The sequence below is a fragment of the Myotis nattereri genome (assembly GCF_964212035.1).
Source record: "Myotis nattereri genome assembly, chromosome: 6".
Classification (NCBI taxonomy): domain Eukaryota; kingdom Metazoa; phylum Chordata; class Mammalia; order Chiroptera; family Vespertilionidae; genus Myotis; species Myotis nattereri.
Window position 1 is genome coordinate 45,323,325 of NC_138081.1, and position 25,637 is coordinate 45,348,961.

General features: G+C 45.9%; 1 protein-coding gene across 2 annotated transcripts in view; it reads left to right on the plus strand.

Annotated features, from left to right (window-relative positions):
- The window catches only part of NT5E (5'-nucleotidase ecto), a 65,520-nt gene that overhangs the window by 18,654 nt on the left and 21,229 nt on the right, over window positions 1–25,637 (plus strand). For both annotated transcript variants that reach the window (XM_081094408.1, XM_081094407.1), the window contains exons 2-3: window positions 10,105–10,327; window positions 14,122–14,310. In XM_081094408.1, coding sequence (XP_080950534.1) covers window positions 10,105–10,327; window positions 14,122–14,310 — 412 coding nt within the window. The remainder of the gene's footprint in view (window positions 1–10,104; window positions 10,328–14,121; window positions 14,311–25,637) is intronic.

The window sequence follows — 25,637 nt, forward strand, 5'->3', positions numbered from 1 at the left end:
AAAATAAAAAGCTTCTGCACAGCAAAAGAAACCATCAACAAAACAACAAGAAAACCCACTGTGTGGGAAAACATATTTGCCAATGTATCACCGATAAGGGTTTAATCTGCAACATTTATAGGGAACTCATACAACTTAACAAAAGGAAGATAAACAATCCAATCAAAAAATGGGCAAAGGACCTAAATAGACACCTTTCAAAAGAGGACATTCAGAAAGCCAAGAGAAATATGAAAACATGCTCAAAGTCACTAATCATCCGAGAAATGCAAATCAAAACAACAGTGAGGTACCATCTCACACCTGTCAGAATGGCTATCATCAACAAATCGACAAACGACAAGTGCTGGAGAGGATGTGGAGAAAAAGGAACACTCGTGCACTGCTGGTGGGAATGCAGACTGGTGCAGCCACTATGGAAGACAGTATGGAGTTTCCTCAAAAAACTAAAAATGGAACTCCCATTTGACCCAGTGATCCCACTTATAGGAATATATCCCAAGAAACCAGAAACACCAATCAGAAAGGATATATGCACCCCTATGTTCATAGCAGCACAATTCACCATAGCTAAGATCTGGAAACAGCCTAAGTGCCCATCAGTAGATGAATGGATTAGAAAACTGTGGTACATCTACACGATGGAATACTATGCTGCTGTAAAAAAAGGAACTTTTACCATTTGCAACAGCATGGATGGAACTGGAGAGCATTATGCTAAGTGAAATAAGCCAGTCAATGAAGGAAAAATACCACATGATCTCACTCATTTCTGGATAATAAAGACCATTATAAACTTAGGAACAAAAATAGATACAGAGGCAGAGCTGACTCAAACAGACTGTCAAACTGGAGCGGGAAGGCCAGGGAGAGTAGGGAGGCAGGAGGGGGGGGAGGGGGAGGTAAGAGATAAACTGAAGGACTTGTATGCATGCATATAAGCATAACCAATGGACATAAGACACTGGGGGATAGGGGAGGCCAGGGGATTGTCAAGGGTGGGGAAAAAAGGGAGACATATGTAATACTTTAAGCAATAAAACAATTTAAAAAAAAACCATGCAAGTTGGCATATAGCCTCGAAGGACAGTGTGGTCGGCAGCAGACTGGCTGAGCAACGACTGAGTTCAGTTGCAGGACCCATCCACACCATTCCTGGCACAAACATGGCAAAGACAGAGGAGTCAGAAAGGATTCTTTCTTTCTTTCTTTCTTTTAATATATTTTTATTGTTTAAAGATTTACAGAAGTCTCCTTTTTCTCCTGATTGACCTCCCCCACTCCCACCCCTAAGGGCAAGCCCTCACTGCCCCAGTGACTGTGTCCATTGGTTATGCTAATATGCATGCATACAAGTCCTTGGATTGATCTCTAACCACCCCCCCCCCCCCGCCATCTGTCTCTGGATCTATTTTTGTTCATCAGTTTATGTTGATCATTATATCCCACATATGAGTGAGATCATGTGATAGTTATCTTTCTCCGACTGGCTTATTTCACTTCGCATAATGCTCTCCAGTTCCATCCATGCTGTTGCAAATGGTAAAAGTTCCTTCTTTTTTATGGCGGCATAGTATTCCATTGTGTAGATGGACCACATTTTTTTAACCCACTCATCTGCTGAGGGGCACTTAGGCTGTTTCCAAATCTTAGCTATTGTAAATTGTGCTGCTATGAACATAGGGCTGCATATATCCTTTCTGATTGGTGTTTCTGGTTTCTGGGGATTTAGTCCTAGAAGTGGGATTACTGGGTCAAATGGGAGTTCCATTTTTAATTTTTTGAGGAAACGCCATACTGTTCTCCACAGTGGCTGCACCAGTCTGCATTCCCACCAGCAGTGCACGAGTGTTCCTTTTTCTCTACATCCTCTCCAGCACTTGTCGTTTGTCGATTTGTTGATGATAGCCATTCTGACAGGTGTGAGATGGTACCTCATTGTTGTTTTGATTTGCATTTCTCGGATGATTAGTGACTTTGAGCATGTTTTCATATTTCTCTTGGCTTTCTGAATGTCCTCTTTTGAAAGGTGTCTCTTTAGGTCCTTTGCCCATTTTTTGATTGGATCGTTTATCTTCCTTTTGTTAAGTTGTATGAGTTCTCTGTAAATTTTGAAAATTAAACCCTTATCTGAAATAGCATTGGCAAATATGTTCTCCCAGGCAGTGGGCTTTCTTGTTGTTTTGTTGATGGTTTCTTTTGCTGTGCAGAAGCTTTTTATTTTGATGTAGTCCCATTTGTTTATTTTCTCCATAGTTCCCATTGCCCTAGGTGCTGTTTCAGTAAAGATATTGCTACAACATATGTCTGATATTTTGCTGCCTATGGAGTCTAAGATTTTTATGGTTTCCCGTCTTACATTTAAGTCCTTAGATTCTTTCTTTTTTATTCGAAAGTATTGCCTCCAGTATTTGTTACTCAGCTTTTATTGTTGCTAAAAGTCAATAGAGATTCCACATTTATAATTATTATCATAGTGTAAGCATGAAAAACAATTTCATCTCAAGTTGAACTAGTTGGTGTCTAGTTGATTGACAGTAGCTCCCTGCAGGGGCAGGCTTAGCAGGATTCTGAGGTTCAGTCCAAACTCAGTGGGAAAGACTGACTCAATCAATGCACCTGCCATGGACATTATATTTCTACTAGGGGCCCAGTGCACGAATTCATGCATCTTGAAAGGAACTGTGGGCCGCGAGGCTGCAGTGGGCACTGGGGCAGGTCTTGGCCCAGCCTCCTTGCCCCCACCTGACCCCTCCCACCACAATCCCCGGTCCCCTCTCTGCCGCAACCCCGCTCCTGCCACCGCCACTCTCATGTGCTGACGGCACCGGCCCCGCTCACAACCGCTAATGGCACAGAACAATTGGGGCCGGCGCCAGCAGTGGGTGCAAGCAGGGCTGGCACCATCAGCGGATGCAAGCAGTGGCTGCTGCCCCAATCACCCCTCAGGAGCAGGGGGAGGTGGAGAAGCCCTCAGGGGCAATCAGGGCCAGCAGCTGCCATTTGCACCCACTAACAGTGCTGAACAATCGGGGTCGGCACCAGGCACCGGCAGCAGGTGCCAGCTCCAGGTGGGACCATGGTATGCAGGAGCAAAGAATTTTCAGTAACCACCAGAGACTCGCCCCACCTTGGTCTGGCACCCCCACACACCTGCTCCACCATCCCACTGTGGCCAATGCCCACCATGTTCCGCTTGTGCCCCTGGTGGTCAGCGCATGTCATAGCAACTGGTTGTTCGGTTGTTTGGCTATTACACCGTTCGGTCTATTTGCATATTAGGATCATAGATAGATAGATAGATAGATAGATAGATAGATAGATAGAGATAGATAGAGATATATAGGTATACACACACACACACATATATATATAGACTCTGGTGTTGGAGATACTGCACGTGTGGTGCAGAGTGGCATTATGACATCATGCATTTGTTTGCATGCAGTACAATTTGGGTGGATATTAGGTACCTTTCATTTAATTTAGTATCCAAAAGATGATAACTGAATGTTAGGTTAAATTCTTTTTAGTGTATAGTGCATTGGATATAAATGATAGGAGATGTGATCACCTCATAATTATCTGAAAATTTGTCATGGACAACAGTGTGGTGATTGCAGAGGAAGAGAGTGGGAGGAGTAGAGGTGGAAGAGGACCTAAAGGGGATAAATGGTGGTGGGAAAAAAGAAAATTAAAATATATATATATATATATATATATATATATATATATATATATATAATCCTATATAATAAAAGCCTAATATGCTAAGTGTCTGGTTGACCAGTCAGCCAATCAACCAATGAAAGCATAATATGCTAATGATATGCTAAGGCCACTCAACTGCTTGCTATGACATGCACTGACCACCAGGGGACAGATGCTCCAAACAGTAGGTTAGCTTACTGCTGGGCCGATTGGGACTGAGTGAGATGGGCCAGACACGCCCTGGAGCCCTCCCTTGGTCCCTCCTCAACTAGCCAACCTCCTGCGTCCCTCCCCAGTCTCAATCATGCACCAGTGGGGTCCCTTGGCTGGCCAGCGCCATCTCGCAATCCAGGACCCCTTGGGGGACGTCAGAGAGCTGGTTTCAGCCTGATCCTGCAGGCCAGGCCAAGGGGTCCCACTGGTGCACAAATTTATGCACTGGGCCTCATACACACATACACACACACACACACACACACACACACACACATACTAGAGGCCCAGTGCATGAAAATATATATATATATATAAATTCCTCACTTTGGCCTGTGTCCAGAATTTGTAAGAATTTCAAACCAAAGTTTAGACACAAGCTTTTCCTCCTGACAGCAGGGTATTTTTTAAATATATTTTATTGATTTCAGAGAGGAAGGGAGAGGGAAAGAGAGATAGAATCATTGATTGGCTGCCTCCTGCATGCCCCCTACTGGGGATCAAGCCCCATAACCTGGGCATGTGCTCTTGACCAGAATCGAACCTGGGACCCTTCAGTCCACAGGCTGACACTCTATCCACTGAGCCAAACCAGCCAGGGCTTTAATAATCAAAACAAGAAATTTAGAGTCAGAAGTCTTAGAATATCTTCATCCTTTTATCACAATTCATATGGCCTCAGAAGCCTCTGGGCCTTACCCTTAGTCAACTGAGAGTTTTTCCAACACCGCTGGACTCCCACAGACCATCCCATCAAATGCAAATATTGACAACTACCACAGAAGGTGCTAAAAAACATCAGCCTGTATTCCACAGAGTTCATTTAACAACAACAGGATTTTCAGTCACAGCAGAAGCAGATTTCCTCTTGTCCTTCCATGCTCATTTGTTTTTAGCTTTAAACAGTAGACAGCATCTCAGGTGTGTGGGTGGTCCCATATCCTGGCCTGGGCTAGATGGAGAGTGTGGAAAGTTTCTTTCCTATAAAATCATCAGGTTTGTTTTTCAGTCATATTTTGGGCTCTTCCTGCACAAAGGAAGCAGTGAGGGTGAGAAGCTGGGTCTAGACCAGAAGCTCGCATTTTATTTCTATGGTTCTGGTATCCAAAAGAGGGTAAGTGAAACAAAGAAAAAAAGTGATTTTTCTTTGTTAAATGGCATTTAAATATATAAAATAAATATCAAAAATATAAGTCTTTGTTTTACTATGGTTGCAAGTATCAAAAAATTTCTGTATGTGACACAGCACCAGAGTTAAGTTAGGGTTTTTCAAAATGGTGACACGCCGAACTCAAAAGGTTCACCATCACTGGACTAGGCTCAACTTCCTTTACAGGAAAGTGCATTGGCATCTGCCATGGACAGAGGAAGGGGGAGCACAATGAAATTTAGTTTTTATAATAAAAATATACAAGGTTATCATTGGCTAGAATTAGTGAATGAATAGGATTATTGGACAAATGAACCCAATCGTAGAAATAAAATGTTTGGAGGGAAAAATAACAGAAGAGAGAAAAGGAGAATTTAAGAATATGATTTAGCGTCAGGAAAATCACTTGCCTGGTGTGAGGATTACAGCAAGGAGTGGCAAGTAACGGGTTAGAGCTGATCAGGATTAGTGGCTAGAGGCACGAGGGAAGCTGTGGGCAGAGCAGCAAAAAATTGGCAGGCACTCACATAAGGCAATTTTCAGAGGGCACAGAAAGGGCAGAGTACTCCTGCAGTATGAATCTTTTGAACTCTCTAGTGCTTGTGCTACAAATGCTCTATAAGAAGTAGAAGAACACGGGACAATGATCTGCTCTGTTTATTCTACCTTTTATTGTTCAAGTTCTTCAACACATTTCTTGAGCTGCTGCTGCATGTCAGCAGGGCAGGGGGAGCCCAGTGTGCCTGGGTGAGCGGCATGGTCCCCCTTCTGAAGAGCTTAGGCGTCATGACATTCTAATATGTGCCAAAGAAGAGAGACGAACAGGGGTCACGGTGGGGAAATGAAAATACGAGTTGCTAAAGAAAATAAGTATTTGCAAAGGGATTTTCTGCCTGAATTTTTGTAGGAAGAATTAGCTGTGTGTGGAAGAAAGAAATGTGTTGGAGATACTTCTGCTTATTCATTTATTCATTCGATGGTGTGTCTCTGCTCTGCTCCAGGGACTGTGCTGGGTATTAGGGAGGCCAGTGGGCAGGTGCAGGGTCGGCGAGGGCTGCACAGACGTGACCTTCAGGGCAGAGGAAGGACATCTAATTCAGACAAGGAATGCAACGAAGGGTTCTTGGGAAGTTGTCTTCCAGAAGGAGCATCAGACTTCAGGAGCCGAAACCATTGTTGAACAAGGCTCTTCTCTCCCACCCATCTATGTATAGATCACTCTCTCATCGTTTGTCATAGACAAAGGGACAAAGGTAAGTGAGGAGTGAGAAAAACTGCAAGCAGGATTTGGTTTTGAGTGCCCACTATATACGAGGCCTTATACACGCCCTTTACATCGAAGCATCAAGTTTTGAGAAGGTTGGAGTCCAACAGAAGGGGCTCTGGTCCCAGCTCCACTACATACAAATGGTGTGAATTGAACAATTCATGTAGTTCAGTGATTCTCAACCTTGGCTGCACATTAGAATCACCTGGGAATCTTTTTAAAATCCTGATTTCTGGGCCTCCTCCTCCGGAAATTCTGTTTCTTTGTGATGGGGTGGGGCCACAACATTAGTAACAAAGAAACAGCATTTCTGGAGGAGGAGGCCCAGAAATCAGGATTTTAAAAAGATTCCCAGGTGATTCTAATGTGCAGCCAAGGTTGAGAACCACTGATGTAGTGCCTCCAGATGTCAGGTTTTCTCACCTGCACAGTGAGCATAGATGTAATACCAACCTCACAGCAGGAAACCAGGTTTTCTGTGTGAAATCGCTTTGCGTAATGCGGGTGTGAGGCAAGTGCTTAGTAAATGCTGGCTCACTTTTATCATGACTTCTGTCTTGTTCATTCAGTGCCCTTCCAGAGGGAGCTGAGGTTTAGAAATGTGCCCAGGTCTCTGCTCATGAGCGGAGGAGTCAGCCCTGCCTGGTTGCCTTGCACGTCAGGGGGTGGGCGTCAGAAATGAGGCTGGAGGGTAGGATGAGACCAGATCTCAAAGAGCCTGGTGGTCCACAGTGCTCAGGGTGTTGAATTTGATCACAGACGGAGCGGAGCGCCTCTGTAGGACCAGAAGGTTAAGACTGACAAGGTCAGACTTGCCTCTTAGAGAGATTGTGCTGGCTGCAACATGCAGGAGGGTTTAGAAATGGAAATGGCTGCCGCCGAGAACCCAGTTAGGAAGCTGTTACATTAGTCCAGAGAGGAGGCGAGGCCTGAAGCAGGTAGCAGTGGGATGGAAATGAACCCACATTTAGAAGAAGGGGAGAGATACTGGTGGAATGCGAGTGGGGGGAGTGAGTGGGAAGGATTTGGCTGCTCCAGGGTTTCTGGCTTTATTGATATTGGCAGTTTGGGCAGAGAGGGAATAAATGAAAAATATAACATCAGTTTTGCTGCAGTCCAGCCATATAACACTGGTTGGTAAACTGCAAGGTGGCTGACATATTGGATCGTCTTTCATTAAGAACTATAGAGCTCTAACCGGTTTGGCTCAGTGGATAGAGCATCGGCCTGCAGACTGAAGGGTCCCAGGTTCAATTCCAGTCAAGAGCATGTACCTTGGTTGCAGGCATATCCCCAGTAGTGGGTGTGCAGGAGGCAGCTGATCGATGTTTCTCTCTCATCAATGTTTCTAACTATCCCTCTCCCTTCCTCTCTGTAAAAAATCAATAAAATATATATTTTTTAAAAGAACTATAGAAACATTCATTTTAAAAAACTTTACAGTTAAGCAAGATAGTTACTGAAATCTAACAGAGACATTTCAACATAGGAAGAAACCATGAGTAAGAGGTTACCCAAGACTGGGAGAAACTTGACTAGGTCAGCTTTTAAGAGGGAAGTAATTAGGTAAGAGGAAGAGGTAAAAATTAGTAGATTCTCAGAAATGGAGGAAAAAGCAAATTTAGAAATTCTGCGTTTAATTGGGGAGACAGGTAGGTGGGAAAGTGAGGACACTGTGTTGCTTTCTCTGTGTAGATGTGTACACTGTAGGACATAATACACAGTCGTGTGAGCAGATACACAGGGAGTGCCTGTGTGGCCAGCAAGGGGCTACAGGGTGGAGCAGGATGGAGATGGCAGGACCCCCACAAAGAGAATACTAGGAGGGGGGTGCTAATTTAGACTAAGGGTCACCAGCCAGTACTTCCAGGCCTGTTCCCAGATGACCTGCAAAGTAAAGCAAATCTGTTGTGGTATTTAGAAATTTTGAGACTCACTGGTTTGTTTGTTTGTTTGTTTGTTTGTTTGTTTATTTAAAATACTAGAGGCCCAGTGCATGAATTCGTGCATAGGTGGGGTCCAGCCCACCCACCCCAATGGGGGCTGATCGGGGGCGGGGCTGGCCAATGGGAGGAGCCACAGGTGGTTAGCTGTCCAGCCCCGCCCCCAATTGGGGCTAGGGGGCAATCAGGGGCGGGACTGGCCGGGGGAAGGGGCCACAGGAGGTTGGCCGGCCACAGTGGGAATCATAGCGACCGGTGATTCCAGTCATTCTGGCATTCCGGTTGCTGGCTTTTTAAATATAGAGATATTTACTATTGACTTCAGAGAGGAAGGGAGAAGGAGAGAGAAATAGAAACATCAATGATGAGAGAGAATCATTGATTGGCTGCCTCCTGCACTCCCCACACTGAGGATGGAGCCCACAACCCCAGCTTGTGCCCTGACCAGAAATCAAGCCATGACCTCTTGGTTCATAGGCTGACGCTCAACCACAGAGGCAAGCCAGCCGGGCTTAGAAATTTTGAGACTTACTGGGTTAAATACTAGGTTAGCAAAACTGCCTTGGCAACCAGAGCAGATAGGCAGGTGCCCAAAGGAGACAGACTAATTCCAGGAGCCAATGGAGAAAGGGGTGCAGGCTTTTCAGGGAAGGTGGCTGGCATGTTGTGTCCTGCTGGTATTATTCCAGGGGAAACTGCCAGGTATTAAGATGGTTGTTTTGTTATCCAATAGCTACTCCCAGAGCAGTAGGGAATGGGAGAGAGCAAAGAAGGTAGGAGGCAAGGTTTGCATTAAAAACTACCCCAGCTTGCCCAGCTGGCTTGGCTCAGTGGTTGACCATCAACCTATAAATGAGGAGGTCATGGTTCAATTCCTAGTCAGGGCACATGCTGGGCTGTGGACTTCATCCCAATGTGGGGTGTGCAGGAGGCAGCTAATCAATGATTCGCCCTCATCACTGATGTCTCTATCTCTCTCTCCCTTGCTCTTCCTCTCTGAAATCAATAACAATATATTTTAAAAAAAACTTCCCCACCTCTTCACAAAGCCCTGAGCTCAGAGAGGGCCCAGAAACCCGGCCGGGGCCCGGTCATTTCACCTGTTCTTTCTCAGACAGGAACCTGCCGGGAATGAAGCAGGGGGTAGCCCCGAGCAGACAGAAGAAAGAAACCAGGGCCACCCTGTAAAATGCGGAGCAGGCCTTCGCCTGCTTGTCTGTGGGGGTCTTCACTTCCCCAGAAAAATTAGAGGGCAAGAGTCCTTGGCAAGAGACTTTGTGGAATCGGGACCAAGGAGACGTGGGGCTGTGAGGAGGAGGAGGAGAGGCCTCTGGTCTCTGTCAACAGAACCTGCCAGGTGCCTTGGCTAAAGTCCCATAGATTTTAGTGGTTCCCTCTTGCAGATGGAGGCTGGGACCATTGGGTGGGTGGATTGGAACGTGGGTTTCTGAGCGAAAACAGAATTCAAAAGGCTGGGCAGCACCTGGTGAATGCAGGCCCTGCCCTAGATCTGGGTTGGCAGGACCATGGATGTCTAGCCAGCTTCCTGGAGACTCTTGTGTTGATGCTACCTCCAGTACCGTCGGTGGTGTGGGACCCAGGGAGCAGGGGTCAGCCCAGCCTGAGGACCTGGATGTCCCTGGCCCAACTCCAGGACAACTGCATAAACCTTGGGCGGGAGGAGGGCAGGGGCCCTGGGAGCAGCCTCCTGCAGCCCTGCCCGCGTGGGAGCCACTGGGCTAACGCGGTCTTCTTTAAAGTGTGCTTTTATTGGAAATTCCAGAGTACCTAATTCTTCTTCTCTTCTCTTTTTCTACTAGGCCCTGGGAAATCATGAATTTGATAATGGTGCCGAAGGTCTGATTGATCCACTCCTCAGAGAGGCCACATTTCCAATTCTGAGTGCAAACATCAAAGCGAAGGAGCCGCTAGCATCTCAAATAGAAAATCTTTATTTGCCGTATAAAATCCTTTCTGTTGATGGTGAATCGGTGGGAATTGTTGGATACACTTCAAGAGAAACTCCTGTTCTCTCAAAGCCAGGTACTTTCTACGTTTATAGCACTCCTGGCTTGAAAATAGAGGCACCAAATCAGAGCTTGGCACTATTTTGATGGACTGTAGGTAGAAGGAGGAACAAGGGGTGGTGTTGGGAAACAGTGTGCCTAGGATGGCATTGACAAAACCAGTCTGGTGGCTCCCACATCATTCTAGGTTACTTCTTAAGGACATTCGCTCTCCCATTCCGTGAACTTCCTTGATGACAGTGTCTCTGTGTAATTCACTGCATTTAAAATTGGAGGAGAAATCTACTTAAATCCAGGGCTAAACAGTGCAGAGTCATTTACTGGAGAATAAGAGCCACATAATCACTGCCCTCATCCCATGGGGTCAGGGTGCCTAGAGTGAGGGTACTACGCCATTTAGCTTATCTTTCCTTTTCTGGTCTGATTACTACATGTCTAGTTAACTCTCCTTTCTGCCTTTGCCTTGTTCGTCTTTTCTGGTTGGAATGACTTTGCTATATCTGGCTTTCTGGGAAATATGCATATATTCTTGAATGGTCTGATGATATCTGCATATATATATATATATATATATATATATATATATATCTTAGAAGACATATATCTGCCCATATCTTTATATACACTTATATACAAGCTTTTATGTATGACCCTAAAACCATTCAAGAAACATTTCTGAGCCACTTTTACAGGAAGGAACACTTTCACAGAAACACTACCAGTGAGAATTACATTTTTTCTAAATTCTTCAAATTAATTTTCTTTCCATATTTGAAGAAAAAAGGGAAACTAGGAGCTATCAGGAACAAGGATTTTCATCCAGAATTAATTGATACACCTGTCAGAATGGCCACCATCAATAAATCAGCAAACAACAGGAGTTGGCGAGGATGTGGAATAACAGGAACCCTCGTGCACTGCTAGTGGGAACGCAGACTGGTGCAGCCACTGTGCGAAACAGTATGGAGTTTCCTCAGAAAATTAAAAATGGAACTGCCTTATGACTCAGTGATTCCCCTTCTGGAAATATAACCGAAGAAACCTGAAACACGAATTTGAAAGAATATATGCACCCTATGTTCATAGCAGCTGTTTACTATAGCCAAGATTTGGAAGCAGCCCAAGTGTCCATCAGTAGATGAGTGAATAAAGACTCTGTGGTACATTTACACAATGGAATATTACTCAGCCAGAAAAAAAGAAGAAGGAAATCTTACCTTTTGTGATAGCATGGATGGGCCTAGAGAGTATTATGCTGAGTGAAATAAGCCAGTCAGAGAAAGACAAGTACCATGATTTCACTTAAACTAACAAAACAGAAACAGTCATAGATACAGAGAACAGACTGACAGCTGTCAGAGGGGAGGGGACTCAGTGGGGGGTGAAAAGGTGAAGGGATTAAGTAAAGAAAACAAAACTGACTGCCACGGACAACAGTGTGGTGATTACCAGAGGGAAAGGGGGTTGGGGGGAGGTAAAAGAGGGTGAAAGGGGGATAAATGGTGACGGAAGGAGACTTGACTTGGGGTAGTGAACACACAGTACAATATGCAGATGATGGACTATAGAATTGTACACCTGAAACCTATATCATTTTATTAACCAATGTCACCCCAATAAACCAGTAAACCTAAGATTTTAAAAAGAATGAACTGCTAAAGGACATATAATTATTTAACAATTAGGAAAGCAATATATTTATTGTTGCTGTTAAAATAGGTCCAGGCCATTGGAAACAACAAAAAGGTCAGCTGAACTCTACCCTGAGCAGCATGGGTCAAGATCCCCTGAGGGGAGGTGGGGACGGTCATGGACCCCAGGCCGCAGGCAGACAGCTGGCCCACGGGTGACCACACCTTTGCACACTGCATGGCACACAGTGTATAGATGCTGCTGAGGTCGTGTGGAGCCACAGGGTGGTGTACAATCACGGGCTTCTGAAATGTTTTAGAAGTGTCCCTCCAGCTCAGAAGGATGCGGTCCCAGCAGCAGGCCTAACGGGCTGTCTCAGCCACTCCCGTCACAGGGACGGGTTTCATTTCAGTCTTGCTGGTCTTTGAAGAGATGAACACTTTTACCCACTAGAGCTGTCAGGCTCCTGGGTTTTGAAAGTTCTTTACAAGATGTTATTCATGTTTCAGCAATTTCATTTTGGTGATGATTATTAGAAATTTTGCTTACAGGAGTCTCAGTGATGGCAAACCTTTTGAGCTCGGCGTGTCAGCATTTTGAAAAACCCTAACTTAACTCTGGTGCCGTGTCACATATAGAAATTTTTTGATATTTGCAACCATAGTAAAACAAAGATTTATATATATATATATATATATATATATATATATATATATATTAGTTAAGGTATTACAAATGTGTCCTCATCCCCCCTATTAACCCCCAACCTCCCCTCCCCCCCCCCCCGTCCCACACACTCATGCTCCCATCCCCCCGTTGTCCATGTCCATTGGTTTGGCTTATATACATGTATACAAGTCCTTCGGTTGATCTCTTCCCCTTACCCCCGCCCTCCCCTACTTTCCTTCTGGGGATTGATAGCCTGATCACTGTTTCTCAGTCTTTGGGTCTGTCCCTTTTCATCAGTCTATGTTGTTCTCTACAATCCACAAATGAGTGAGATCATGTGGTATTTAAAAGATTTATATTTTTGATGTTTTTTATATATTGAAATGCCATTTAACAAAGAAAAATCAACCAAAAAAATGAGTTCGCGTGTCACCTCTGACACGCGTGTCATAGGTTCGCCATCACTGGTCTAGATGATCTGGAGGACTCCTTTGTGACTGAGTGCTGGGTGTGACTCCAGGGCATTGTGTCCGTCTGTGTTTGCAATCACTCTGTGCCAATAAAGGCCATAAGACCTCAAGGCTTGCTGAGGCCTGGCTGCAGGGACAGAGCCTGGTGGTCTTGCCACACCTAGTAGCACATGCTGGCAGCCCACAGAGGGCCAGGCTGTGCAGTCTCACCCACACTTGCCGACAGGCAGTGGTCTGTCCCCACTGTGGGGGGAGAAGGCAGCCAGTGAAGATGAGCACTCTCAATACCCAGATGGGACTCCTGTCTATGCAGAGCTCAGTGACACTCTCATGCTGACCTTTAGCCAGTGAGCAGAACGAAGTTGTCAGCCCGCGTGTTAAGATTGGCATACAAGAACTAGTTGCTGACAGCGTTGTAAGTTTAAGACTGATTATCCTAAACTTGCAAACAAAGCCTTAGCATTTTCTGCATTGGTGTAAAGGAAGTCTACATATAAAAATAGAATAGAAAACAAAAATAGGCTTGCAGGTCTGAAGCCTCCTCATAATTTGAGCTTGAATTTTGAGCAGCATAATATCATCCGCAACCTTAAATGAATGCAACATTAAGTGAATGTAACTGAGAATCAATAACCTGGATGGGCAGAAAGGGGCTTTGGAGCGATTTTATATTTAATTTAAAAACTATGTGTTGGCACCCTCGCTAGTTTGGCTCAGTGGATAAAGCAGCAACCTGTGGACTGAAGAGTCCCAGATTCAATTCCGGTCAAGGGCACATGTCCAGGTTGCGGGCTTGATCCCCAGTAGGAGGCGTCAGGAGGCAGCTGATTGATGTTTCTGTCTATCTCTCCCTCTCCCTTCCTTTCTGAAATCAATAAAAATATTTTTTAAGAAAGTAAATAAATAAAATGTGTTGGCCTTAGTCATTTAAGAGCTTTAGCAGATTAAGAGGTTTTTACTTAGCATGTTAGTGTGTACAATAAGTAGTATAATAAAAACTATTAATACATACCCATTGTATTTGTTTTGTTCCTTTTAGGGCCAAATTTAGTATTTGAAGAGGAAATCCCTGCATTGCAACTGCAAGTGGATAAGCTAACGACCCTCAATGTGAACAAAATTATTGCACTGGGACACTCTGGTTTTGAAATGGATAAACTCATCGCTCAGAAAGTGAGGGGCGTGGACGTCGTGGTGGGAGGACACACCAACACGTTCCTTTACACAGGTAATTGCTTCAGAAGGGTTATACCAGCCAGGGGTCTACATAGCTTAGTCTCTTTTGCCTTTGCAACTGCTATTATTATTTTTACTACTGTTTAGCATATTACAGAAATTATATATGTAATATATTATACATATGTAATACACATTGAAAGGTAATAGGTGTAAATCTTACTCAGAGACATTACTAAGAACAGTTTATTGCTTTCATGATTGTCAGTTTCATTTATGTATATTGTAAATATACATTATATATATATATATATATACACATATATATACCTACACTAATAAAAGAGAAAAATGGTAATTGGCGTACAGCGCTACCCTTTTCATTGGCTAATCAGGGCTATATGCAAATTAACTGCCAACTAAGATGGTGGCTAATTTGCATATGTAGGCACAATGCAGGGAGGCGAAAGGGAAAGCAGGAAGAAGCCCCCTGCCACTGACAGTGACCGGAAACCCAGGGGTGAGCTAAGAGGTGGGGGGCAGGGCAAAGGCGGCCCTGGGGCCGCCTTTGCCCTGCCCCCCAGCCATGATCAGAGAATCAGGTGCCTTTGCCACCCTGGCCAGTGATAGCAGGAAGTAGGGGTGGAGCCAGCGATGGGAGCTGGGCACGGTCGAAGCTGGCAGTCCCGGGAGCTAGGGGTCCCTTGCCTGGGCCTAAAGTGGAGCCCACAATCGCGGGGCCGCTGCAGCTGCGGGTCCCCACTGCCCAGGCCGGACACCTCAGCCAGAGGCGTCCTGCAGGGGCAGTGGCGGAGCCCGTGCAATCGCGGCGCCCCCCGCTGCCACTGCGGGTCCCCGCTGCCCTGGCCGGATGCCTAGGCCAGAGGCGTTAGGCCTGGGCAGGGGCAGAGCCTGCAGCCGCGGGGAGCTGGGGATCCCCTGCCCAGGCCTGACACCTCTGTCTGAGGCGTCAGGCCTGGGCAAGGGGCCGATCCTGCGATTGGAGGGTGATGGGGGTCAACGCCTGAGGGCTCCCAGTATGTGAGAGGGGGCAGGCTGGGCTGAGGGACACTCCCCCACACACACACACCCAGTGCACGAATTTCATGCACCGGGCCCCTAGTATATATATAGCAAAAAGATTACTGAATCCCAACCAAAAGTCACTTTATATAAAAAAAGCAATAAGTCGTATGAAAATGTATAAGCATAAACAAGCTACTGTAAATAAGGCCTTCCCCGCTCAAAGGGGCAGGGCTTGCTTTGTAGGTTCACAGGTGCAGGAGCTGGAACCCTGGGTTCAAGTCCTGACTCCGCTGCATCCAGGCCTCTGAGAGTCCTGGAGCCACGCCGCCCCTGCCCCTCTGGAGAGTGTGAGCTCTCCCCCGCCTCCCTTCTTTCCCTCCCCTGCTCCCTCTCCCTTCTCCTTCCTCTTCTTCCCCTATCTCTTGCTCCTGCCCCCTCTACCTCAGTCCTCTCTCTCCCTCCCTTTATCTATGTAAGAAGCATCCAAAGCTGTGGAGAATTTTTGTGAGCATTTATTGGAGCCAAACAGGATATATGCCGGGGGCAAGATTTCAGATGCTCCTAAAAATAATTTTTGCAGTCTATTTTATGCACTTGAAATTAAAGAGAGGAAATGAGGAAGACTGAAGAAAACAAGGTGGCAGCTGGATTACAGAATAGTTGACAGGATTGTGTGCTCTCTCGAGGGTGAATACTCCACCCCAGGTGTCTTACTGCTGGCATTTCAGCGGTGTATTAACCTGAGTGCACAGGAGCAATGGGCAGAGCTGGCTTAAAACCTTCCACTAAAGAAGCTATAGGCCTGGGCTGTGACTACCCACCATGACCTGCCCAGTTAGGGATTTATGATCAGATCACCTGTGAGCTTACTTTCCGGAGAAAAGTTGCTTTTTCATCCACACCTTTCTTGCTCCTCTCCTTTTTCCTCCTCCCTCCCTTTCCCCTTCCTTCCTTCTCCCCTCCTTTCCCTTCTCTCCTTGGTGTTATATAGTTTTAGTTAGAAACTAACCTATAATGCCCCAAAATGTCTGGGCCTGGCTCGGTGCCCCACACCACCACTGCATGGAGCTTTAAAGTGTTTTCAAGCAAAGGAAGAAGAAGAGGCCTGGCTGCAGCGAGAAGGAAGGCCTTGGTGGGGAACAAGCCACTCCTGGAAGAGGTGGCTGCTTCGCACATCTCGGGGTAGCCTCTCCAGCGGAATAAAAGCAAAGATAGACTACACCCCAAAGAGCAGAAGGTGTTTCGAAGGGTTGTCACCGAGAAGAGTGTGGACAAGGAGCAAACGTCTCCTCAAGGTTCTGTCATCAAATAGACATGAGACAAATTAGAAATAGACAATAACCAAAATTACTACATGCATAACTATGGGAGCCGCCCACACGGGAGCCAGAGACTGAGGGCTGGAAGGTGGTATCTGTGACGTTCTGAGCTAAGGATGAGGGAAGGCGCCTGAGGCTCCAGCGGGGAGGAGGCCGTTGAAGACCAGGTGCTCAGCACTGGGAAGTCGCCCCTGCCCTGTAGAGAGGTGAGACGGACATTGTTTCTGGTGATAACTCCCACTCTGGGCAAGGCCCCCATTTACATTCTTTCAGGGAGAAGTAAACGTTCCTCTGGGCCTTAGGGTCTCGATCGCCTTCATCCGAAAGTGGCCCACAGGCCCGGGTGGCACCTCGCGGGGGGCTGTCTGACCCCCTCGGGTGAGCAGTGGGTGGAGGCTGCCCTCGGGTGGAATAGGCCAGTCAGAATGGTGACACCGTGAACTGCTGCACATGGTGGGGCTGGCTTTCCTGTGAGAAAAGAATGCCAGGATTTACAGGGGCTCACCCAAGGCCGGCTCACGTCTCTCCCTGTTGGCAGACACAGGCTAAAGAATTTCAAAGTGGGTTACACCCATCCGTGAGTGTGAAGGCAATGTGGTGGGTTAGAGAACAGTGGGTGGTGTCTTTTTTTCTAACAGATTAGACAATCAAACGTCACCCCTGTATTTAATTTTCTGCTGTTTAATGGAAAAAGATGTCCATATAAAGTGGTGAGAACAGCCCCAGGCACGTAGCAGGCAGTAAGTACATCCGTGTGGCGAGGACAGGGACAGACAGACAGGGATGTGAGCTTTCTCGGTGCGGGGAATGGTGCGATCAAACATCAGAGCGCCATGAAGCACCTTGGGAGAGTTACGGGGACCGACTGTGCCAAGACGGGAAAGTCCGGAGCGGCACTGCGTCAAGTGCTCTGTGTGTGCCGCTAACTGGGGGTTCGGCCCTGACTCGGTCTGATTTCCCTCTCTGTAGAGTGAGGGTGGGAATCACAGAACCTATCCTAAGGGTCACTGGGACGCCGGTGTGTAAGGGTGGGTGAGGGCAAGAGCCTCAGAACAGGGCCCGGCGCCCGTGTCTCAGTCCCGGCCCTGGTCTGTAGACAAGGCTCACGAAAGCCTTCCTGGAGCCTCTTCTGAGCTTTTCTCTGCAGCAGTGTCAGAGCCCCAGGACACATCGCGGGAGCTGGAGATGTGCTTCCCACACTTCCTGCTTAGAGCAGTGATTTCGAACTTTTTTGCTATAATCCATAGTAAGAACGGCATTGTGTGTGTGTGTGTCTGCGTGCGTGTGCATTCTCACACGTAAACACACAAACGCAAAGAAACTTTTATGGAGCACCCAGAATGCACTCTGATCTCTTCTGTTCTTCTGTTCCATTTTTCTAAGTGCCGGTTACAACCCTTAATCTCTTCATACTGTAGCCAGCCCATATTTTGGAAAACTCAGCTTTAAATGAGTTGTGACCAAGACAGAGCATGAACAATCTCAGGCTCGAACCTCTCCATTCGGATGCTGAAGTCACTCCCGGGTTCCTCGGGACTTACCTTAACTGATGCCCTCCTATAGCACCACTTCCATCCACAGCCTTGGTGAGGCCATCCGTTAGCGTGCCCTGCTGGGTCTGAAAAGGGTTGCTGGCTCCGCCTGGCTTCCCACGAATTCTGCAGCTGTCCTTTTGTTCTTGCCACTTTGTTCCAGCCCATGAAGTCCTGCAAAACACTGTGTGCCTTTTGCTAAGTAGCTGACTTTAATGATGAATGACTCGATGAAAGAAAGGTGTATGGGTAAAGGTATAAGCTGCTTATCCATAAATCTCAAGGGGGATAGTTACAGCCTCTGAAGAACACTGCCTCTGGAGTCTTAGTCATCCATTTCACGTTTTCTGATTGCGTGGCAAGATTAAACTTGCTCTTGCGAAAATTTTCAGTTTTGATACCCATCATTTTGAGGAATGAGCTGACAAAGGTAATAAGGGGATTCCAGGACACAGGAAGGGATGAGGCATATTTCCTTGTTTAAGTACATTTTTTCAGCTTTAAAAAAAAAACACACAAACCTCCACTGAATTGTTTGAATTGCATTAGCATAAAGTTAAGTTAAATATTATTAGTTAAAAAAATATAGTTAGGGGGGGTAGGGGGTAACGTGGGGAAAAGGACACATATGTAATATCTTAATCAATAAAAAATATATTTAAAAAAATAAAAATATATATATAGTTAAAAATAATGCATCCCTTGCTATTGTAAATCTTGTTGAGAATCATTTTAACACACATGCAGGACCTATCACACACACACACACCATCACACACACACACACACACACACCCTCACACACACACACACACCATCACACACACACCATCACACACACATACACCATCACACACACACACACACCATCACACACACACCATCACACACACACACACCATCACACACACACACACCATCACACACACACACCATCACACACACCATCACACACACCTGAAAGAGAATTTCACAAAGATCTGGATTGCACCCAGTATTTTTTCTGTTTTGTTACTTAATTTGTTTACTTAATTTGAAAACTCAGCTGCAGGATAGGGGGAGATTGAAGCCTGGAAGTCTCCGTTTGACCCCTTAAGGGATCAAATATATGGTGATGGAATGAGATTAGACTTTGGGTGGTGAATACACAATGCAGTGTACTAGTACATACGATGTGTTGTAGAATTGTACACTTGAAACTTAGATACCGTTATTAGCCAATGTCACCCCAATAAATGTAGTTAAAAAAATAAAATAATAAATTTTTTAAAACTCAGCTTTAAATGACAAAAACAGTACATAAACAGCCCCTCTGCAAATGTTGAGCATCAGTCTAGGTTCTATTGATTACAACCCCGGTGCACATGTCAGAATGAAGAGGAGAACGCTCCCCCCCCCCCAAAACCAGGCTTACAAAATGTTACAGCTGCAGGGACAAGGGCTGGGACGCACATATCTTCTCTGAAGAAATTAAGTCCCGGTTGTTGCCTTTGGAGAAAAAGGTAGCAAGGTGAGTGCAGGTTGAAAGCAGCAGCAGGTATTCCCGGGGACTCTGTCCTGTGTCAGCCCATGAAGGCGGACAACTCCTAAGGTGCTGTCTCTCGGCCTCCCACGACTCTGAGTTATTCTTGGGTTATACCAGCCAGCCTGGCTGGCTGTGGCCGTGGGTGAAAGTAGACATCAGTTTCTCTATCTGCAGAATAACAGGATTGATCCCTTCCATTCGAACACCCTGTTCCCCAGAAAGTCATCTGTGCAAAGAGGCTGATTGCTTATTTTCCAAAATCAGGGGAGATAAAACATTTTCTGGCAGAACACTATAGTTTCTTGAGGGTAGTGCAGTGAACGTACTTTTACCTCTAATTTCTTCGAGGCTTATCTGCAGGGGAATTTGTAAAGACCTTGTCAGGCTTTGGAAGCAGAGCTTGGGTCTTCCATGCCAGACGATCTCCAGGTTCTCTGTATTTAAAGTGTGTACTGCACACTCCCTTGCTCACCAACCCAACTGAAAGGAATGGTTGGTGGGAATCAGCTGTTAAGACCCCCCTCACTAGCACAAACACAGTACTTCCCACTGGACCACTGGATGTGACCACTACCTTGGGAATGCCTTCTCCAGCTAAATACTGATTTTTTCTAAAGAAACATATCAGGTTTACATGAATTTGTGGTTGTGTGTACCTCCTTATTAGTCTCCAGAAATTAGGTGTTGCTTCTGGAAAGAACACTGTTAGTGAGTGGAGGATAGTTCTGAGGTGTTTTCTGGGTCCCTCCGTCTGGTCTCACGGGAAAGTAGCCAGTGGGCCATTCCACCTTAGGGCTCAGGAGCTGAAGCATAACTTAGGTTAAGATGTTATCTCCAGCCTGCCAAAGGTCCAGGTCTTGTGACCATTACTCCGTGCCAGGCTACTGTCCCCTGCTGCCTCGGGGGCTGCTGATTATCCAGGAGAAAAGGTTAGGTCTCCGAGGGGTAAGGGTGTGGGGGAGGGGAATATGATTTCTAGAGCTAGGATTTGAAACTAAATGGAAGTCATAAGGAGCCTTGGTTTCAGAATGACTGTGTTTTTATGACTCTTGTTTTTATTTTTCATTTGTTTCATAAAGCCCTGTTCTGTAGTGTAAAAAGTGAATGGGAAGTCTGGTATCTGGGAGGGTACTGAGCCATGGGTAGGCTAGATCCTTCAGAAGAGAAGGAGGTATCACTCCTTGCCTGCTCTGTTTCCGTTGAGCAGCCTCTCCCAGCCCCATATAGATAAAGCAAAGACCTTAGGCCTGGCCCATGGACAGTGGACATCCACAAGACTGGTCAGGTGTTGGAGCTCTGTACAGGTTTGCTGAGTGAGTGAATGATGTGGTAGCCCATTCCATGTAGAGCTCCCTGATTTGATGCGCCTATAACCAGTCAGGGTTGAGTGCAGCCTGGATTGAATTTCAGGCCAGCTTCACCTAGACCAGTGATTTTCAACCAGTGTGCCACAAGAATTTAAAAAACATGCAATACCTGACTGTTTAGTCAGAGGCACTGAGCTCTTTTCCCTTAGGTTGTCAAAAAATGACAACAGCCAATACAACAATAGCTGTCCAGTGTGAATAAATCAAAGTTACACCTGTTTTTTGTCAGATTGGCAAAAACTATTATATATTTTTTTGGTGTAGTGCAGAATTCTAGTAATTACTTTATGTGTACCATTAAATGATAAAGGTTGAAATTGCTGTTCTACTTCCCAGACAAAAAAAGTTAAAGTCCATTACCACCAAACCAGCATTTCAAGGAATGTTAAAGGGCCTACTTTAAGAAGAAATCATCCTATCTAATAAAAGAGAAACATGGTAATTAGCGTACGTCCGCTACCCTTCCCATTGGCTAATCAGGGTGATATGCAAATTAACTGCCAGCCAAGATGGCGGCCGGCAGCCAGGCAGCTTGAAACTAACATGAGGCTTGCTTGCTTCAGTGACGGAGGAAACCAATGTTCCCCGCCTGTCTTGCCGGCCTCTGATTTTGCAGTTTGAAACATAGTTACAAATATAGAAGCTAAACAAAACCCAAGAAACCTGCTTTCAGCCCGCCGGGATCTCAGAGCTGGAGTTGATACAGTGCTTTGATTATAGAACACAAACAAACCAGATACCTGCTTTCAGCAGCAGAGGCCTCAGAGCTGGAGTCAGAGCTAAAGCTGGCCCAGAATAAAAAAGAAAAAAGGGAGCAGTTGGGAGCTTCAATCACCCACCAGCCTGAAAACAGCCCTCAGCCCCTCACCCAGGCTGGCCAGGCACCCCAGTGGGGACCCCCACCCTGAAGGGTGTGTGACCAGCTGCAAACAGCCATCATCCCCTCATCCAGGCTGGCCAGGCACCCCAATGGGGACCCCCACCCTGATCCAGAACACCCTTCAGGGCAAACCAGCCGGCCCCCACCCATGCACCAGGTCTCTATCCTATATAGTAAAAGGGTAATATGCCTCCCAGCACCAGGATCAGCAGAGCTGTGAGGCCTCCTGGCACCGGGATCAATGTGACAGGGGGCAGCGCCCTAACCCCCTGATCGCCCTGTGGCTCTGTGTGACAGGGGGCAGGGCCACAACCTCTCTATCCGCCCTGCTCTGTTTGTGACAGGGGAAGGTGCCCAAACCCCCTGATCAGCCCTGCTCTGTGCCTGATAGGGAGGAGCTCCCCAACCCCCTGATCGTCCTGCGGCTCTGTGTGTGACAGGGTGCGGCACCCCAACCCCCTGATCGTCCTGCGGCTCTGTGTGTGACAGGGTGCGGTGCCCCAACCCCCCCCCCATGGGCCCTGCCTGTGTGTGACAGTGGGCGGCGCCCCAGCCCCCTGATCAGCCCTGCTGTGTGCCTGATGGGGGGAGCTCCCCAACCCCCTGATCGCCCTGCAGCTCTGTGTGTGACAGGGGGCGGTGCCCCAACTCCTATCGGCCCTACTCTGTGAGTGACAGGGGGGAGCTCCCCAACCCCCTGATTGACCCTGCTCTGTGTGTGACAGGGTACGGAGCCCCAACCCCCCTGATGGGCCCTGCTCTGTGCGAGACAGGGGCAGCTCCCCATCGACCCTGCCTTGAGTGTGACAGGGGGCGGTGCCCCAACCCCCTAATCGGCCCTACCCTGAGCGTGACTGAGGGTGGCATCGCAACCTCCCAATCCGCCCTGCTCTGTGCATGACAGGGGGTGGCGCCCCAACTCTCCAATCAGCCCTGCTCTGAGCCCGAAGAGGGCTGCAACTAGGGATTGGGCCTGCCCTCTGCCACCCAGGAGCAGGTCTAAGCCAGCTGGTCGTTATCTCCCGAGGGGTCCCAGACTGCGAGAGGGCACAGGCCGGGCTGAGGGACACCCCCCCCCCCCCGAGTGCACAAATTTTTGTGCACCGGGCCTGTAGTATATAATAAAGGACTAATGCAAATTGTCCTTTTGGTAGTTCAACTGACTGGGAGTTAGACTGACCGGGAGTTGGACTGCTCGCTATGATGTGCGCTGACCACCAGTGGGCGATGCAGAATGAAAAAAAGCCCCAGCCAGCACCTGGGAAAAGGAAGGTCCCAATCAGCCCTGATCACTGGCCAGGCCAAGGGACTCTACCCATGCACAAATTTCATGCACCGGGCCCCTAGTCAATAATAACCTTAAATGTAAATGGACTAAATGCTCCAATCAAAATGGATAAGAAAACATGACGCATATAAATGCTGTCTACAAGAGACCCATATCAGAACTAAAGATGTACACAGATGAAAGTGAATTGATGGGGAAAAAATTCCATGCACATGGAAATGGGAAAAAATGTTAAGGTAAGGTAGCAATACTTATATCAGGCAAAATAGACTTAAACACAAAAGCAGTAAAAGAGACCAAGAAGGTCACTACATAATACTAAAGGCATTGATCCAACAAAAGGTTATAACCCTTGTAAACATATATGTACCCAACATAGGAGCACCTAAATATGTAAAGCAAATCTTGATGGACATTAAGAGAAAGATCAACAGCAATACAGACATAGTAGGGAACTTTAACACTCAGCTGACATCAATAGATAGATCTTCCAGACAAAAAAATAAAGAAACAGCAACCTTAAACAACACACTGGATTGGACGGATTTAATTGATATTTACAGAACATTTCATCCCAAAGCAGCAAAATATGCATTCTTCTCAAGTGCACCTGGAACATTCTCAAAGATAAACCACATGTTAGACCACAAAATAAGTTTTAAGAAATTCAAGAAGATTGAAATCATATAAGCATCTTCTCTGACCACAATGGTTTGAAACTAGAAATCAACAATAAAAAAAAAGTGAAAAACTTTCAAATACATGAAGACGAAATAACATGTTATTAAACACTGGGTTAACAATGAGATCAAGAAAGAAGTCAAAAGTTACTGAAGACATATGAAAATGAACATACAACCCAAAATCTATGGAATACAGGGAGAGCAGTCCTGAGAGGGAAGTTCATAGCATTACAGGCCTACCTCAAGAAGAAAGAGAAATCTCAAATAAACAATCTACACCTAAAAGAAATAGAAAAGGAACAACAAACAAAGCCCAGAGAAGCCCTGACCGATTTGGCTCAGTGGATAGAGCATCGGCCTGCGGACTGAAAGGTCCCAGGTTCGATTCTGGTCAAGGGCATGTACCTTGGTTGTGGGCACATCCCCAGTGGGAGGTGTGCAGGAGGTAGCTGATCGATGTTTCTCTCTCATTGATGTTTCTAACTCTCTATCCCTCTCCCTTCCTCTCTGTAAAAAATCAATAAAATATATTTAAAAAAAAAAAAAAAGCCCAGAGAAAGTAGAAGAAAGAATAAAGATCATGGCAGAAATAAATGACATAGCATCAGACTAAAGAAAAACAATACAAAGGATCAATGAAACCAAGAGCTGGTTCTTTGAAAAGATAAACAAGATTGAAGCAGACTCATCAAGAAACAAAGAGAAAGGACCCAAATAAATAAAATCAGAAATGAAAGAGATGTAACAACTGACACCACAGAATTACAAGGGATTGTAAGAAAATACTATAAACAACAATATGACAAGAAATTGGACAACCTGCGTGAAATGGATAAATTCGTAGCAACACACCATCTTTCAAAACTGAATCAGGAGGAATCAGAAAACCTGAATAGACCGACTACAACAAATGAAATTGAAGCAGTTATCAAAAAAACTCCCAGCAAACGAAAGTCTTGGACTGGATGGACTTACAGGTGAGTCTTACCAAACATTCCAAGAAGAACTAACACCTATTCTCTTCAAACTATTCCAAAAAATTCAAGAAGAGGGATGATTTCCAAGCTCTTTTTATGAGGTCGACATTATCCTAATTCCAAAACCAGATAAAAACTCTGGAAATAAAGAAAATTATAGACAAAGATCCCTGATGAACATAGATGCTAAAATCCTCAACAAAATACAGTGGGGCCTTGACTTACAAGTTTAATTCATTCTGAGACTGAGCTCGTTAAGGAGCTCGTTAACTCAGATTACTCTACCAACTCAATGCAAAAAATCGGCGGAGAGACAGCTGGTATCTCAAAAAACTTGTTAGTCGGGACACTCGTAAGTCAAGGCCCCACTGTATTAGCAAACTATATCTAGCAATACATTAAAAAGATCATACACCATGAACAAATGAGATTTATTCCAACGATGCAGGGTTGGTACAATATTCACAAATCAATAAATGTGATACATCACATAAACAAAATGAAGGCTAAAAATCACATAATCATATCAATAGATGCAGAAAAGGCATTTGATAAAGTCCAACACCCATTTATGATTAAAAAAAAAAACTCTCAACAAAGTGGGAGTAGAGGGATCATACCTCAACATAATAAAGGCCATATATAACAAACCTACAGCCAACATCATACTCAGTGGGCAAAAACTAAAAGATTTGCCCTCGTATCAGGAACAAGACAGAGACGTCTGCTTTTACCCCTCTTATTCAACACAATACTAGACATCCTAGCCACAGCACTCAGAC